Source organism: Antedon bifida, chromosome 10, assembly GCF_963402885.1.
Source record: "Antedon bifida chromosome 10, ecAntBifi1.1, whole genome shotgun sequence".
NCBI classification, from domain to species: Eukaryota; Metazoa; Echinodermata; class Crinoidea; order Comatulida; family Antedonidae; genus Antedon; species Antedon bifida.
In genome coordinates, this window is record NC_136235.1 from 17533398 (window position 1) to 17551922 (window position 18525).

An 18525-nucleotide genomic window follows, 5' to 3' on the forward strand; every position below is an offset into this window, starting at 1 on the left:
TCGGTGGTGGTGTGATTCGCGAAAGTAAGTGATTCAGTCCGGGGCGGAAACGTTATTGTCGGCGCCCTAACTTAGGCCTAGCCTAGCTATTATTGTCAAAAACTTCTTTTTTTGCAGACACAATGTTCAGGAAAAAGGATAAAACAAGTACAAAGAAACAGTCACATCATTTAGCAGCTCAAGTAAGTTTATTATTCTTGTTAGTCTATTTTCTAGTAGGCCTAACCTAGGCTAGGCCTAGGCCTAGCCTAGGCTAGCTAGGTAGGCCTAAACACTACCTATCTAGTATTCTAGGCCTAATAGTAATACACTACAGCAGTAGTTAGTACGTAGGCTAGCTAGGCGGCCTAACTAGCTCTATGAGGCCGGTCTAGCTAGCAGAAGTAGTAGGGTAGGACTAGGCTAGGCCTACTAACTAGGTGACTTTATAGGTAGCATAAATAATAAAGTTCACAAGCAATCATCAAGGTAAAGTTAGGATAGAAATCATATTGAAATTCAGTCCAGGTGTAAAACAATCATCATACTAAATTTAATAATGATAATAATACTGGTTTTTTTTCCAATATATAGCTGGGGTTCCTCGACAGTTCAGGGATTCCTGATTTAGAGTCACTGAATAATGTTGAAGATGATGGGAACGATGAAGCTCTGGAGGCTGAGTTAGCAGCTTTGTTAGGTGGAGAATCCTCTCCTAAACCCAAACCAAAACCTAGAACTACAGGTAAGTTACAATTACCACAAACATTCAGTACATTAGATTTTCCTCATACAACGTTTTGGCTGGTTGACTCACCTATTTAAGACCTGTCTCCTGGCCTAAAATCTAATAATTATTCTAATAAACGCCCGCTTTGAATAAACGGCCCCCTCGAATAAACGCCCCCACAGAACATCATTTCGAATAAACGCCCCCCTTGAATAAACGAGGGTCTTTATTTATTTCCTCAAATAAACGCCCCGATGATACACAATCTTGTATTGTGTACACACATTTCTATTTGTAGTAGAATTCTGATTAACATGATCTACAATTGACCGAGCATTCTGATTAAATTTTTACTCTATTTTATCACTTCTTGATATTAATTATGTTGTATTGTATTTTTTTATATCTACAAGTATTTATTTTATTAAAAGGCCAAACACCCCAACGCCCCCTCCCCCTTACCAACACCACTATGGCCCGTTATTCGAATAAATACGATATGACATTCATTTGGTCATAGAGTACTCTTTTTTTTCAGAATCATTGAAAATTATTCTCTACATACAATACATATTATACTGTAGCAATCTGACCAATCTTGTTTATTATATCTTTAATTATAGGAGTTGCAGCTATGTCAGAGATTGACAGCATGGTAGCAAGTGCTATGATTGATAAACATGATGACACTGACAATGATGATGTAGAGGATGATGACGAACTATTAGTGAGTACACTTTATTCGGTGGTGTTTAGGCCAATTAGATGTGAATATGATGCGATATTACTTCAAAAAGATCTAGATAACATCGATGAATGGTGTCAAAATAACATGATGAGACTTAATGCTAAAAAATGCAAAGTTCTCCATATTACTCGCAAACGTAATCCCATTCATGCTCGTTATCATATTCACACTAATGACCTTCAAGCAGTTACCTCCTACAAATATCTTGGTATTCACTTTGAAAGCAATCTCTCTTGGTCAACGCATGTGTCCGCAATTACCACAAAATCTCTCCAAATTGTCGGATTCATAAAGCGTTTTGTGATATTTAACGACCCTGTAATTTTGATGAGGCTTTTTAACGGTTTATGTAGGCCCATACTTGAGTATGCTGCCCCTGTTTGGGTGCCTCATCAAAAACAACATATTACTAGCATAAATAAACCTCTTCGAAGGATCACAAAATTGTGTGCTAAGGGCGATTACGAGCAACGGCTCGAACATTTAAATTTGCCATCTATGGACCAGAGAGTGTGTTTTCTCAGTATACTCTTTATTATGAAATGTATGTATGGTCGAATTGATCTTAATATTCACGATTTTGTTGATTTTAATCCAAGGTATTCCGAATCAGTTATTTTTAAACACAAATATGCCAGAACCAATTCTTTTAAATATTCATTGTACACTAATTTTCCCCGTGTATGGCAAGAGATTCCTAATTATATTAGAGAACATTCTTTATTTAGTTTTAACACATTTGTGACAGCTCTCCGGTCTTATGTCAGGCAACTTTAAACTTTTTAAACTTTTTATTTTTTTATCTTTAAACAATCATTTTTATCTGTACATAATATTTATATATATATATTTTTTAGATTCAATTTTAATGATTGTTCAACTTGATGCCTCGCAATTTTAAAATTTTTATATCTTTGTTTTTTTATGGTTTACTTATATGTTCAAGTGCAGTATATGGAGAGCCATCTCGATAGTGCTTTGCACTCATGGCAATCCTCAGGGTGCTGCACCGCTGTCTTGTTGTAATGTATTTTTGTGCCTGAAAATTGAATAAAATAAAATAAAAAAATTTATTAAAAAAGTTTAATTCTACAAAATACATTGACATAATAAACATATTGCTAAAAAAATACAGATAATTAAATATATTAATTATTATATTAATTATTATATATGTTTAATACAGTTACATATGTGACAACCAATTTTGTTTGATGTTTTTATCTGTGTCTATTATAGTTGCTATATATTTGTTCACTCATAAGCCAGAATTGTAAACAAGAGTGTGATTAAATTTAAATAAATAAATACAAAAAATATAACATTTGTTAATGATTGTAATTTTTTTTTCTACAGGCTGAATTTCAGGATCTTGTAGGGGACAGTGGGCCTTCTCCTGCAAAGCAGGCATCCCCCTCACCTCCTGCTCCAGCGCAGATCAGTAATGATGAGGTTGAGTTGAAAACAGACCTTACCTCCATTGTAGCTGAGCGTTTAGAGAATTACCAAGCTGCGATTGCTAATGCTAAAGCAAATGGTGAAGATTCAAAAGTTAGAAGATTCTCAAGAGGGTTAGATGTAAGTTCTCTATTTTGTCTAAAGCTCTTTCTACACTATCCAAATTTATGTGACACAAAAATGTGATGTGCCCTGAATATGGACATGATGATGTCATATCACTACCATAAACTTTTTTTGTCAAACTAGTTTGATAGTGTAGACAGAGTTTGATAGTGTAGACAGAGTTTAATGGGTCATAACATATCTTCTATATTATATAACCTCACTCTACCTGGTTTTACATAGAATTGACTGGTCTTTGAGGAGAGGAGATCTTTTGCAGTTTGAGGAGCTCATATATGCCTATTTCTTTCAAAAGAACATATCTTCTCTTTTTCATATTTCAACCCATTAAAAAATATATTCTATGAATTTTAATTTTAACCTATTTTAGCCTCATGCTTTACTTGTAAATATTGTTATGTAGTCAAATCTCTTCTACAGAGGAAAGAAACCGAGAGAACCAATCAATTATTTATTACTAATATAAATTATTATTACCTTGTTTAACAGCAAGTAAAAGCTATTAACAGAAAGCTAAAATCTGGCAAGAAAGTTGACCCTGCTGATGTTCCACCACCGGTCATAGTTGGTAAACCTCCTCCCCCTGAAGCAGCAGAACCTTCAAAGCCTGAATCATCAACCAGCATATCACCAGCAGCACCTGAAGCAGCATCCAGAGTATCACCAGCAGCACCTCAAGTGTCACCTCCAACACCTGTGGTTCCATCTCAAGTACCACCTCCCAGGCCTGTAGAAGACAACCCCACACCATCAGCTGCCAGTTCAAGCCGTGCTACAGTCCATCAGGATGACACACCAGGGCCATCTGTAACTCCAAATTTAAAATCAGGTTAGAGAAAACTAGACTTCTATGTAGTGACGTAACGGCTATGAACGCTCACTGGCTAAACCCAGGGGCCCCCGGGTCTTTTGGGGCAGTGTCCACAGGAAAAACAGGCATTAAAATATTTCAAAAAAGGCTAAAAACACCCGAGGCCTCCAGCGTTGGAGGGCCACATGGGGTTCTTAACCAGAGGCCTCTGCATTACACCACTGCTATTATGCATGGGAAATTATTTTGTTCATTAAACTTTTTCAATTGTGAAAAAAATGGTATTTATATTCCAAACAAAGCTCACTATTTTCTTTTTTTAAATATTAGATAGTAGATATATTCTTCTATCAGAACGAGGGAATCAGTATATGCAAGCCGCTGTTAAAGCAAAGCAACATGGAGATTTAAATACGGCTAGAGAATTCTTACTAATATCTAAGGTTTGTTTATAAATAATATAAATATATATACATTATATAATAAATGAACAGTTTTTACACACTAATACCAGACTAAATCAGATAAAAGCCCACCTTAAGCTCTGTCTACACTATCAAACTAGTTTGACAAAAAAAGTGTGATGTGCTAAATATGGTAGTGATATGCTTAAATATGGTAGTGATGTGACATCATCATCCATTTTTTTGTCACATAAAGTTTATAGTGTAGACAGAGCTTTAGAATTGTGATTACAAGTTTTTAAAAAGATTTATTTTAAGTAGTTCTCTTTGAATATAATTTTTGTATGTCTTTAGATTTGATAAATATTGGGTTGGTCTATGTCCAACAATATTCTTCCATAAAAACTAATTTCTTTGATTGAAACTTGATTGGGCAGAAAAAAACTGATCTACTGTATAGCATGTTTTATGAGGACATATATCAGATAAAAGAAATCTTAAACAGTAGGCCTAAGATTGATTAAATCAAGCAAATGCTTACAAAGCATGTTTTAACAAATTATTTTGTTTCAGCAATTTGATCTGGTTGTGAAAGACTTTGAAAATTCAGGAGATGTTGATCTCAGTGACATGCCGCCACCTCCGCCAGGCTTTGGAAGCCAGACTGCTGAACAAAGCCCATCAACCACTGAGGATGTATCTCATCCGAAGGATGCCATGGAAGCACTTCAACAGAGACTATCAAAATATAAAGAAGCAAAGACAAAAGCTGAGGCGGAAAATAATTCAGGGAAGGCAAGAAGGATGGGGAGAATACTAAAGGTATATTAGAATTTAAATATTTAATTACTACTGCGTTGATTAATAAATGGTATAAATTATTTAATATTTACTTGATTTATTCAGTAAAATGATGAGAGGCTACAGTAGAACCTCATAGGACACCCCTATAAGGGTCTTTCACACGTGTTCCGGCACGGTTCCGGTCCAGTACCCACTGCTTTCTGTACTTTGGCTCAAATCTCACCCTAGTCTCCATGTCCAATCTCAGTGGTCTAGTAGAGTTATGATTCTATGCTAGAATTCATGTTCTACCAGAGTAAAACACTGTATCACTATTTTAGTTATATGTTTATTTTTTAGCAATATGAAGATGCAATAAAGAAAGAAAAAGCAGGAAGACCGGTAGACTATGAGGAACTACCAGCCCCTCCTGGCTACCCCCCTATACCAACAAACAGTTCAACAAAGTCTGCTGCTCAACCTTCTGGCCAGCCTGCTGCCCAGCCTCCTGGTCAGACTGCTGCCCAACCACCTAAGCTAAAGCCAAGAACAGTGCAACAAGTAGCATCACAAGAAGAAGCCCAGAAACCACAGCAAGGCACAGCAAAGCAAGCCTCTCCAGGTATAACAAAAAAATATTATACATTTTATAAAATAAAAAAGGTGAAGGTACTTATAATCGTAAACTTGACACTGAGATAGATAGTAAGAATTTTGACTTTTTTGGACAATTATTATTATTCTTTTCCTCATACTGTCCTGGAAACATTTGCACTAGGCCAGCAGTGTAACCTGGAACCCCTATTCTTTTTTAACGTTGTAACAAGTTGTTAACATGCACCTGTACATGTACTAGACCAACAGCTTTATGTTTCATCCAAGGGACAAGGCAACGAATGTGGCACAAAGTCTGCAATCATAAATATTGAATTTACAAAACATTAGATTATTTCATTATTTTACTATATATTTTATTATTTGTAATGATGGCTCTTTTTTCTTTAATCATCAGCATTAAAACCAACTGTTGTTAGACAATTAGAGGTTCTAGAGAAAAGAAAGAAAGAATTTCAGTTAAGAGCACTTACTGCAAAGAAGCAAGGAGATCTAGACGAAGCAAAAAGATTAATTAAAATAGCAAAGGTACAGTATAACCATATTAAGGGGCACATTTGGACCTAACAAAGTGTACATTTAATATGGGTGTCCCTTGAATAGAGTTGTTCATATTGTTAAACATATGCTGTATTCCCCTTGGCCATCTTACAGGAAATTGTCCTCTTAATAGAGGTGGAATGTTTTAGACAATAAACAGGTGGGAGTCATGGGTGTGTGATGAACCATGAAAAGCATGTGGTTTAAATATCATCTTGGTTTTACTTAGTATTATCCAGGCCTGCATGTATGCGATTATCACATTCTTTTCTGTAATTCTTTTGTGCAACGTGATATGTAAACTCCTTATTCTTAGAATAAAATAACCAGCTTACTTCATCACTTTAGCAAAATCCATAATAATTTTAAGCACATATTTTTATTTTTTGGGTTTTTTTTATATTGCAGGGCTTTGATCCTCTCATTGAGAAGTCAAAGGGCGGTCTTTTAGTCAACATGGCTACTGTAAGTGCAGGGTACTTTATTCATTTCCTTCAGTCTTATTTTCAATAATTTAATAAATTGGGTACCGAGTAACATCATCAGAGAAATGTTCTATAAACCTTCTTACCTATAATAATTTCCCTGCTATAATAATTACAATATAAATAATATAATAGTATAATATAAAAAAATAATATATAGTTTGTTTTATAGAACTACACCTTATTTTTACTTTATTCTAGTAGATAAATAATAAACTTATTGCTAAATAAACAGAAAAAAGGATTACCTCGATGTAGAGTATTTAATTAGAAATTGTAAACTACAAATTTGCAGATTCCTGATTTACCTAATGTGGAAGATTCAGTAGAAACAGCTATGGAATGTAATGAAGAAGTGACAGGTGACAGAGGAGAAATGTTCTCAAGGTTACAGATATCACTCAAAAGACAAATACAGGTAAGAACAACCTTTGACCTTTACTTAGATGGGAGGGCGGCATGCAAAAGATAGGACATCAAATTATGCTCAGCTCAGCCCTTCATTTTACCATTTTTAGGCCCTGGGTTCCCACTATCTCAAAATCCTGGATCCGCTACTAGTACCTGATTTAATAAAATAACACTGTAATAATTTAATTAATAATAATTTTTAACATTATTTTTTCCAGATTTGTGAATCTAATCGTAAACAGTTTTCAAAGATGGGTAAAATAAGTGAAGTTGACAAGTAAGAAACTTGATAAATGTTATAGCAAACACATACTTAGAATGATGGAATGTGATATTTATTTTCAGTTATAAAAATAGTAGAGACAACAGTACGAGAAAACAAACAAGACTTTAACTATACCCCTACTTATTAATTACTTAAACTGTACAGTATTTTTTTTTATAAATATATTTATTATTGTTCCATTGGTTTTCAGGTTTGAACAGATGGCTAGGAGTTCCCGCCAGGACTTAGATACATTAGTGGGAGCACATACGCATGGTGATCCAACACCACGATTTCACTATGAATACCGAACACTACCATCGTTAAAGTATGTACTACGCCAATTAGTATTGTTTTATGATTAGTAAATATGCAATAAAAAAATATGCAATCAGAAATATTTCTAAATGTTCTCTGTATCTGATTATTTTATACATACATAGTTATATGTATTTCTAAAGCTCTCTCTACACTATCAAACTTTATGTGACAGAAAAATGTGATGATGATGTCATATCTCTAGCATATTTGGGCACATCTCACTTTTTTGATAAGCTTTTACTCATGCTATGTTTTTCGTATCATCTCAAACCATCTATGCCTATCAATATCTTAGCCTGGTCTTTTTTATTTTACTTTGTCTATTTTTTTTAGATTGTGTGCAGATCTGTCTGAAAGCCAAGCAGAAGTAGTCATAGTTCGTGGTGTACAATACACTCCTCCTTCAGGTAAATCATTATAAAGGAATTCTTATTCTGAGATATATCTGTAACATATACAAATTGATCAGGCATAGAAGAAATTCTATACTGCCCATTGATGTACTAGAAACATAATAGACATTAGGTCATAAGAAATGACCAGACATTTGTGCAATTTATTTAAACCAAAACAATTTCAGATATGTTTTATTTACAAATTTCTAGGCCTACTATAATCATCTGTCTATTTAAACATTCTATGACTTGGGAGTAGGGTTTCACCCTGGGTTACTTTTAAGTGGGTCATTTCGCCCTGCTTGGCCACATGAATAGACATATTCTGATATGTATTATTAATGTTTATTTTGTTAATTTTTCTTTTCCATTTTTTTTTCCTACAGGTTATGCTGCCAAAGATCTTGACACTTATATTAAGTTTGAATTTCCATTTCCAACAGTAAGTATTTTCCTCTGGTTTCGATTAATATTGAGATATACAGTTCATTAATTGTAGACAAAGTCTAGCTGACAGCATGACACATAAGTTAATTTACTGGTTTACAATTAATGAACTATATTCTCTATCTCTATTCTCACTCCTGAGGACGGTCAAGGCATATTGATCGAAACGTCGAGAAACTCAACAGTTCTTTTCAGAACTAATATATGTGGTGTACCGCAAACTTATATCAACATATCTCTATTGACTTATGCAGATAAAAAACTGATTGTCGTATAATATTTTTGATTACTTTTTTGTTTTGTTTTTTAGGATGATCCCCCTTCAGAGAAAACTCACAGCAAAGAGGGGGACAATCCTGAGTATGAGCAATCCTTTAAGTTTCCAGTAAACTTGTCGTCGAGATCGTTTGCAGGGGTAGTCAAAAGGAAATCTATCAAGTTTGAAGTCTACTATAAAAAGTAATATTGCTTACCTTTAGTGATGTTTACCTTTATTGATGTTCGAGGCAGTGAGTTAAAACTCGTAAAGGTTGCCTCTTCCCTTAGTGTTTGTTATGTGTCTGTCAAAGTCGTTGAGTTGACTGATGTACTAATAACGACATAGTTAGGTTAATCTATAGACTCACACACAAGAAGAAAGAATGGGATGTTGTATTAGACTTTCTCTTGACCAGTTTTTATGGATGACCTCTAGTGTTAACAGAATGAATTTTAGACATCAAAGTAAAACAATTGGAAGAATTGATGTCCTCGAAACCGTTCAGAATTTTAAAAACTTTAATGATGTCACCACATATATGTCTCTCTTCTAGACAACAATATTGTATTAGTTCTGACAGTAACATGTTGAGTTTCATATACATAATTGCACTGAATGCTTGAGAATAGTTTGCAAAAAAATAAAATGTAAAAAAGTATTCCACGACCTCCAAATCACTAGCCTGGCTTTGAATTGCTCTAAAGCACTATATTGCAGTCCTCCTAATTCAAACTATTTGTTATTTTCTTCAGAGGGTTTCTAAGGAGTGATGGCGTATTCGGCACTGCGTCTTTAAAACTGACTGACTTTGAAAAAAAATGTGAAATTCATGAAAGCCTTCAGGTAATGAAAATATGACAGTAAGCAAGTAATGCTCTGTCTAAACTATCAAACTTTTATGACAAAAATATGTGATGTGCCTATATATGGACATGATGATGTCACATAACTACCATATTTGAGAATATCACTACCATTGAGCACATCACACTTTTTTTGTCAAACTAGTTTGATAGTGTAGAGAAAGGTTAAGATAAAGTTTACTATAACTTAAATTTTGATTTTCAAAACATTAATTTGAATAGTGGCGTAGGTCGCTTTTGTTTTTCCTTATCTGTTTTTATTATGAAATAAATAAAATGTTAAATATTTTTAGCTAACGGAGGGAAGGAAGCAAGTTGGCGGAAAGCTTGAAGTGAAAGTTAGAATCTATCGTCCATTATCTGGTATTAAACATGAATTTGTGCGTGAGAAATGGCTAGTTATTGACGGTAGCAGCAAAATAACAACACAGGTATGTACTTTTTTACAATTTTTTTTAAACAATTTTCCAAAAAAAATGCCTTATACAAAACCGACACACCTATTCAAGGACCCCTCTATTAAAGGGACACTTTTCTGTGAAATGAATGAGGGAAAATATATCCTTTAAAACTACAAACAACCTCTATTTAGAGGACACTTGCAGGGTAATGAAGGTGTTCTCTTAAATGCTCTACTTTATAAAGAATAGAAAGCTATGTAATGGTACTATTATTAATTCGTTTGTGTAAAGATATATAGAAACACAACACAATCTTTGAAAATTGTAATTTATTTGTTGTTTTTGTTTACAGATTGCAAGTAGCAGAAGTCCTTCAAAAGTAAGAAATATATTTGTATTTTTTACGTGAAATATTTAGAAAACATTTACTAAATACAGTATAATATATTGTATACCTTCATTTAAGACATACTGTACTGTAGGCCTATCAGCCAAATGTATTAAACAAAATACCAACCAATGCCATTGTTTGATTATTAATAAACTTATCTCTTTTGCTTTTTTAGAGTCGAACACAACAAAAGTAAGTACTAATAATATATTTATACAGTACTCTCACATGTATATACAGGATATATCCCCTTTTCACTTATACATACTAACCATTAACTAACATTACAGTACATGCATGTCTCCCCACCATAGTAGCATTGTAGTAGAACCCCTACTTTAGGACACACCTATTCTTTTACTTTATTAGTTTTTTAAGCTGTCTACACTATCAAACTAGTGTGATGTGCCCAAATATGGTAGCGATATGGCGTCATCATGTCCATATATGGGCACATCACATTGTTTTGTCACATAAAGTTTGATAGTGTAGACAGAGCTTAAGTTGGTTGTTATTTCTAATGCTCTGTCTACACTATAAACTTGATGTGATAACAAAATGTGATGTGCCCATATATATGGACATGATGATGTCATATCACTACCATATTTAAGCCTATCACTACCATATTTAGGTACATCACACTTTTTTGTCACATAAAGTTTGATAGTGTAGACAGAGCTTAAGTTTTTAAATAAATTTCTGAATGTTACTTTTTATAATTTGTTTAATAATGCATGCCAAATAAGCTGTCCTTCTTGTCAACGTTGTTCTGTTTGTTTTCCCTGTTGGTATTTGGGATATTAATATACCCTTTTTTCCTTTTTTATTTCCAGTTCTTCGATATGTTCAGCCTCTTAAAACCAGTTATTCTATGGTTTCTGGCATTACTCACAGCATGATCATTAATATTAATCAAATCATTTTTATAGAATCATAATTGTAATGGATGGTTTTCAAAAATGTCAATTGTGCATACATGAATTTGAAATAGAGAGGAAGGGTGGGGGAGGTGGTGGGCATGGCCAGCGGTGGTGGGCCGGGCCAGAGGTGGTGGGCAGGGCCGGAGCAGGTGGTGGGCAGGGCTAGGACTAACAATTGGACCACTGGATAAATATTGTCAATAACAACAAAAATGATACATTCAGATCCATAACAACAACGATTTGTAGATTGGAGTTATAGTTTTCTAAAGCTCTATCTACATTATCAAACTTTATGTGACAAAAAAATGTAATGTGCCTTAATATGTTAGTGATGTGCCTTAATATGTTAGTGATATGTTTAAATATGGTAGTGATGTAAATATATGGAACTATATCACTTAATAGTTTGATAGTGTAGTCAGAGCTTAATATGAGGCTGATTGTAATTTGTGAATCGCACAGGCCAGATAGAGTGTAACAAGCGGAACATGGGCCTCACATGGCCCCAGGGGTTGGGTTCATGGGGTTTAGCGGTTAGTATCTTTTGTTGGGTCATGTGAAATGCACTCAGCCACGGACCGGATTTCTCTGTTGGTTTTAGTTTGAATTCAACACCACAGAATATAGTTATCATCCATCAATTCTAAACAAACATTAAGATACTGAATTGTTGAAGCACATATACATATATATCAATCAATAAAAATCAATTTATTCCATAAAACAATAGGATATATACATCAACAAGTTATTTAAAAGGGAACTCAAAATAAGCAAAGCTTTTAAGCCAAGACCCTTAAAAAACAATAAGATAATAAAATGTAATTAATATCAATAACAACAAAAACAAGAATAAATAAATTACTTTAACAGAAGATGATAAATAGTGAAATATATATGATATATTAATAATAATCATAATCAGTAAATCTGTATAAACCATCTTCAATGAAATAATATGCTACTTTAACTCCTACATACATTTGATGCAGTACTACAGTAACTTTAATCACAAACATTACAACACATTCGAATTTGAGATTTGACAATGTATGTTAAAAAGAATAGCCGTATGAAATTATACTTTCTTCGAAATAGCCTAATAAAATCATAGAAAATTTATTACATTTCTCCATTGTGAATAGCAGAATGTACTAGAAGAGACTCCGGGGCAATCCATGTAATTTGGTAAATGAATGGTTGAATAACGCCAGATATATGAATAGATTTTTAAGGGTTTTAACATAGTATAATGTCACTTATCCATTTCGCCAAATGTTACTTAGGAGACTTGGTAAATCTTTATTTTAATATGTTGGTAAATAAGGAGGAATTTAGATAAAATAGTTAAGGGGTTTATGCGCTCCCTTCCCTTATTAGTAGGGAGGCCAATGTGAGCTTTTCGATCATGAGGGGCATTTTCTGTAAATAGCAGGCAACCATGGGGAATATATCCCTTATGGGATCACAAAAAAAGAATCTTTAGAACAGCATTTTAAGCCTTTTGACTAATGGCTGAAGAATTTTATAAATAAGAATGAATATATAATACTAGATTTTTAATCTCTGAAACTTTTTTAAGAACGAATTTTTATACATTATTTACTATGTAAAATCATTCTTTTTAAATCTATTTTAAAAGTCTGTAAATATCAAATTATAATTATATATGAATGTTTTATTCAAAGATAAACCTGAAATTGTGATAATTTAATTTCACGAAAATGTAACATTGACGATATTATTTTATATTACAGTGAAATCATGAGTGCAATAAACGAGTGTGTGTTGTCATTTATGTTGTTTTTATGTTGCGCAATGTAAAAATTCATAATGAACGAGAAGAGATCCATCCTTCATGATGCATACACTATTTAAAAAACAAATTTATACACACTGTACGGAATTATTTTAAAGGTTCTATTTCCACATATCTTGGTGTAGTAGCTATAGACAAATAACCGACCGTACTGAATGTATTAAATGTGTTGCACACACAGTAGCCGGGAAGTTGGTTATTCTTACAGCAAGCTGTGATATTAATAAGGGTTAATTAGATCGGTGTTGTACAAGAATGCTGGTTAGAGCAAAAGGGTCATAGAGTTTTATCAATGGATACACAGTTGAATACACAGTGGTTATATACTGTAGGTCCTACACTGTTGAACATACCTCTCAGTTGAAACGATAGAACAAACAAAACAAAATGAATTCAAATTGAGGTGATAAACGTCATGAAATCCCTGTTCATGTCACAAAATGGAATATACATGTTTACCTATCTCCCCTGTTATTATTAAATAACTTATAACTTAATTAGGAGTAACTCCACCCCTCTGATGTAGCTGATAATGCATCGGGTAATTTATAAATCGCCAAGTAGGCTAGGTCCTAAAAATTATATATTTTGTTTATTTTAGCATAAGTATCATTAACATTGCACTTAATACATAACAATGTCCGTAAGTATTGGTAATAACGTTAATAAATGATAAGCAGCTATCTTTTTATTGATATTAAATATATTCATCTGGTTCCGGATATAATAAACTTTAAAATTATTACTTTTTTGTTGAACCAATATACTACAGACACAAATGCGGGCACACTTTCGTTGACAACTCTGGTGAACCATTCCAAACAGTAGTTTAAAGAAGTTGATAGCATGTCAACGAACGTCACTAGGTAGGCCTATTTATACCATTTGTGCCTGTATTATATTGGTTCAACAAAAAAGTAATAATTTTCCAGTTTATCTTTCTATTTTATTGTTCTGTACATGCTTATTTGTATATAAAATGAGGTTCTATCACCCTGTGGGTTAAGGGGAACTTGTGGCTAAAAGGTATTATATCTAGTGGCTGAATTTTAATACATTACTTCTCTTCGTTCTTACAAACTAAACTCCAAACGTCAATTAATGTGATAGACATAGGTAAATTGTAATTATAGATACACGGGTTAAATTTAGATTTATCATTCCTTTTCAGTTCAGCGCCCAGGGATAGTGTCGCAGTCTTAAAATGGAATACTGACGCACTCGAAGAAAAGGTAGGACACTAATTCGACCTCCTTTACATCTCTCTGGTATGCTGAGCCTCGAATAAATGACGGCTTGGCGCGCCATATTAGCCTGGGTTAAGGGCCTTTCATACTTGTTCCGACACGGTTCCGGTTCGGCGAATCGAACGCCAATGTTTCGTTTTACGACGCTCCACGCCGCTATGCGCCGATCGATAGGCGAGTAGCCGCGTGAAAACGAAACATTGACGTTTGATTTGGCGGCGTCGGACCGGAACCGTGCCGGAACAGGTGTGAAAGGCCCTTTAGAGTATTTATGTAGGCCTAGTTAAATACGATTGATGAAATACATTGATTATAAACTATATACAATAATATGCATTATGTTGTAGTTGGCTGCGATGAAAGCAAAACGAATGGTTATACCGAAAGAAATAGTAGCAAAACATGAAAGTATGAAAAGGAATTTAGCACAGGGTCAAAATATTCTAAGACAAGCAGACTCGTCACTTCGACAAGGTATTCATTTTTTTTAAATGTCATCACCTCCACTCAATACCTGTACAAATTTAGCACTTAGTGTTGCATTACAATATCAAGCCAGGGCCCTTTATATATAGGCCTAAATGCCAAGATCAGTATTCGCATTTTAGGCAATTGGTTTTACAGTAGGAAATACATTCAACTGTTACTGAAATATAGACGTATATAATTATGTATCATGTATTCATAGCTATTTTATATTTAGGCCTCTCTAACCCCCTTTAGATCGGTAAACGTAGAAGTGGTCGTTTAATGAGTCTGAATATCTAATTTTAGGAATTCTTCAATCGAATACTGACAGTGAGTTACTTTTTCTACGAAACATAAGCATTTCGCTGTTACTTAGACGTATATAGGCTATGTGTCATGTATTCATTTATATTTAGGCATATCTCAAACCCCCTTTAGATCGGTAAGCGTATAATAAGTGGTCGTTTAATGTGAGTCTGGGACTGTCTATTTTCAATTATTCGATGGAATACTTAACAGTGGGTTACTTTTTCTACAAAACGTAAACATTTCGCTGATCGTGTATCTCATTCGTATTTTACACAGCTTACTTCAAGTGCAGGGGTTATGTATCACTCAAATAACCCATTTGATCTTTGACAGAGGAACTTTATCAAGATCAATGCATAATTTAAACATATTATGTGTCAAACGATATTATTTCTATTCCCCAGCGCGGTAGTGTGCCTGCGTTTACGGGTAACACAATTTAAATTGTTCTGTCAGTGTTGTCACGGAAAATTAAATACCGAAACACCTACTTAACACGTGATTCCATTTCGATATATGATATTTGTCGGATTTGATTTATTATTACAAGGAATGACATGGATATTTTGCTGCTGCAGACATTATTGGGCCTGTAGGGTTTTTTTTTCTGGGGAACTCGATATATTTTTTCTGGGAACAGTTCGGTCCTGTTTTTGACAGTTCATTTGCAGAAGACTTATTCACAGACACGTATTATTGTAATGAAATCAAACAAAAAGTTCGATTCTTAATTAATATTTGCATAAATGTACTATAAGGCTGAATACTGCATAAACACACCGAACTTGTGGAATAAATTGTATCACGATTACGTCTTCCTTATAAGCATGAAATGCCTTAAAGGATAGCTCCGGGATTATACTTGTGACTGTTAAATTATAAACCTTGGCAACCAACAATCAAGTAAAATGAGTAAATTACGAAAAATCCCTGTAGCATAACTTTTTAAAAGTCGCTCTCATTCTGCTTCACCGCTATGCATTTTAAATCCGGAGGCGATTTTTTTTCGCTTCCCTTATGTGAAAGATATCCGAACTAATTCCTAATTATAACTAAACCTAACACTCTAAATAATCTTTCTCTTACTATAAAGTAAAAAGAAGTTGCTCATGGGATTCGAACCCATATATCGACATGTAAAGTACATAGTCTAATCCACGCGACAAATTGTAGTTAGCTCCATTCTTACGTTACACCTTATGGATATGACTAATGAGTCCCCAACTTATGTACGAAAAGAAATATCGGAGCTACCCTTTAAGCTGGATTGTTTAAATATTTATTTTACCAGAGTATGTCCAGAATCTGCAACAGCTACTAGTGACGTACCATACTGAAGCCAAACTGGCCTTGCAATCGGGTAACAAGGTATATTATATTTTAAACTCATTTTGCCTTCTTTTTTTTAATGAAGGGTTGGGGGAAGGAGAGGAGATTTTTATTATTTTTATGGGTGACCGTGAGGAGAGAAAAGATGGTTTTGGATTGACCCCTCCTCCTGCAGTGAGATGATAATGGCTGACCTGATGATGATGTGTGAGACATTTTTTCTCGTTTTTCGTCTTTTTTAAATATAGCTTATATATTTTGGCACTTTTCTCTATACAGGATAAAGCAAAGCAATTAATGTCAAAGAAAAACATAGTTGAAAAAGAGGTAAGAACCTTTTATTTGTATTAATATTTATTTATTATTGTATTTTAATAATTGATATGGGTAACGTACGAAATGCTTGATTGAAAATCCGTCATTCAAATGTCATTCAATGTTTTCGCCATTACAGATACAATCGCTACGTTAGGAGATTGTAATTGAAAACAAAACTACGTGAAACACCATACATCAAATCCGAATATTCTTATGAATTATGCCTCGACGGCGTTCCATAATTGGTTCTCGCTTTAGTGTGGTATGTTTGCAATAATCAGATTATTGACCGAATTTTATTTAAAATTAAGAACACATGGTTTTGATTTAATATTAATATTAATCAATGAAAAGTTGATTTGATTTTAAATTTAATTCTGGGGTGGATCTACTGTTATTAAGATGAACATTCAATATAATAATTCATAGTGTAAATTTATTATATTAAATTTTTGTTAACCTATTACTCCGGAATTCTTTATTTTATACATTAAAAAACAATACATAGAAAGCCGTTAGTTATATCGAATAAAATTATATAATACTTTAGAAATTAAATTGATTTAAATATTCATCATATGTGTTTACATTGTTAATGTATTTTACCGTCTCGAATACAGAAGAAAAATAAAAAAAATGAATATATAATTGTGATGATGATTCACGAAATATTAATAGAAGTATATCAACCAAATACCAAGGATGTAAAATAAATAGATACGTTTGCACCGGGAATATAATTTGTATTATGCTTGTGGTGTTTATTGTTACCGATTTGTAATAAAATGGTCATTAAAAACAAATATTGAAAGCAGAATGGCAATTGTTTAACTACAGCGAATTACCTTTGCATTAAGCTTGGTTCCCACTAGCGACGCAATGTAACGCAACGCAGCGACGTATTGACGCAAAGTGCTGTATTGCGTAATCACAAGTGGGAACTGACGACGCAACAGTGATGCAAAGATCGCAGGTTTGATTTCACACAGGTGGGGACTGAAACCTACTACTTCCAGATCATTAGCCTTGCGTTCATATCTCTCGACCATCGAGCGTGAGCCGATGACAAGGGGTTATATTCGAGTCCAATGTAGCAGTAGGTACTGCACTAACAGGATAGTCGGCCTACTTAAAATTGGTTCCCACTAGAGACGCAACGCAAGTACGTAACGCAACGTAAGTGATTTGACCAATCACAAGCGATGGATTATTCGAACAATCGCTTGTGATTGGTCAACTTGCTTGTGTTGCGTCTACGTCCTTGCGTTGCATCTCTAGCATAAAGTACAATTACGTCAAAGTTGGGCAAACATCTGACCAATAAGACTTTCATTAAACAAATAATCATATCTTTTAATGAAATTAATTTTATCAAAATTGAGACATAAACACGTAGCACCTGTTTCCGAATTGAAATAACGGAGGGTGTTCCCATCGAGCAGTGGTTTTGCAACTCGTGGGTGGTAGCATTATTCGGCTCAGCTGTAGTGATGTAAACCCTAGATTAGCCTTATTACCAAAACCACTATTGTTACTTGCTATTTAATTCTTTTGTCTGGTAATAGACTTCGTGAGAAAACTCTGATTCAACAAAACATACAACACGAGTCAGAAAATGTGTTTGATTTGTATAATGCCTACAGCATGAATTAACGAAATTAACACAGTATATTGTTA

The 18525-nt window shown here is 33.8% G+C and overlaps 1 protein-coding gene across 2 annotated transcripts; it reads left to right on the top strand.

The window, feature by feature from the left end:
- Window positions 1–23: 23 nt before the first annotated feature.
- LOC144853924 (coiled-coil and C2 domain-containing protein 1-like) lies at window positions 24–17603 on the top strand. Of its 2 annotated transcripts, XM_078711791.1 has the most exons (25): window positions 26–182; window positions 574–724; window positions 1333–1436; window positions 2814–3035; window positions 3531–3870; window positions 4183–4295; window positions 4830–5078; window positions 5400–5661; window positions 6052–6182; window positions 6603–6659; window positions 6975–7097; window positions 7309–7367; window positions 7567–7683; window positions 8010–8083; window positions 8458–8513; window positions 8829–8977; window positions 9530–9620; window positions 9934–10071; window positions 10394–10420; window positions 10608–10624; window positions 14349–14409; window positions 14772–14898; window positions 16493–16569; window positions 16810–16857; window positions 16985–17603. In XM_078711791.1, the coding sequence occupies exons 1-25, from the start codon at window positions 123–125 to the stop codon at window positions 17000–17002; spliced, it is 2871 nt and encodes a 956-aa protein (XP_078567917.1). In that variant the 5' UTR covers window positions 26–122; the 3' UTR covers window positions 17003–17603. The 2 variants fall into 2 exon arrangements, with proteins under 2 accessions (XP_078567918.1, XP_078567917.1); XM_078711792.1 differs by lacking the exons at window positions 14349–14409; window positions 14772–14898; window positions 16493–16569; window positions 16810–16857; window positions 16985–17603 and adding an exon at window positions 11269–11391 and having other exon boundaries at window positions 24–182.
- Window positions 17604–18525: the final 922 nt, after the last annotated feature.

What these genes read in the sequence shown, in the direction of transcription:
- LOC144853924 (XM_078711791.1), top strand. Translation starts at nt 123, where the DNA reads ATGTTCAGGAAAAAGGATAAAACAAGTACAAAGAAACAGTCACATCAT. An exon ending in GATTCTCAAGAGGGTTAGAT is followed by an intron (nt 3,036 to 3,530) that starts GTAAGTTCTCTA and finishes CTTGTTTAACAG; the next exon opens with CAAGTAAAAGCTATTAACAG. An exon ending in CTGACGCACTCGAAGAAAAG is followed by an intron (nt 14,410 to 14,771) that starts GTAGGACACTAA and finishes ATTATGTTGTAG; the next exon opens with TTGGCTGCGATGAAAGCAAA.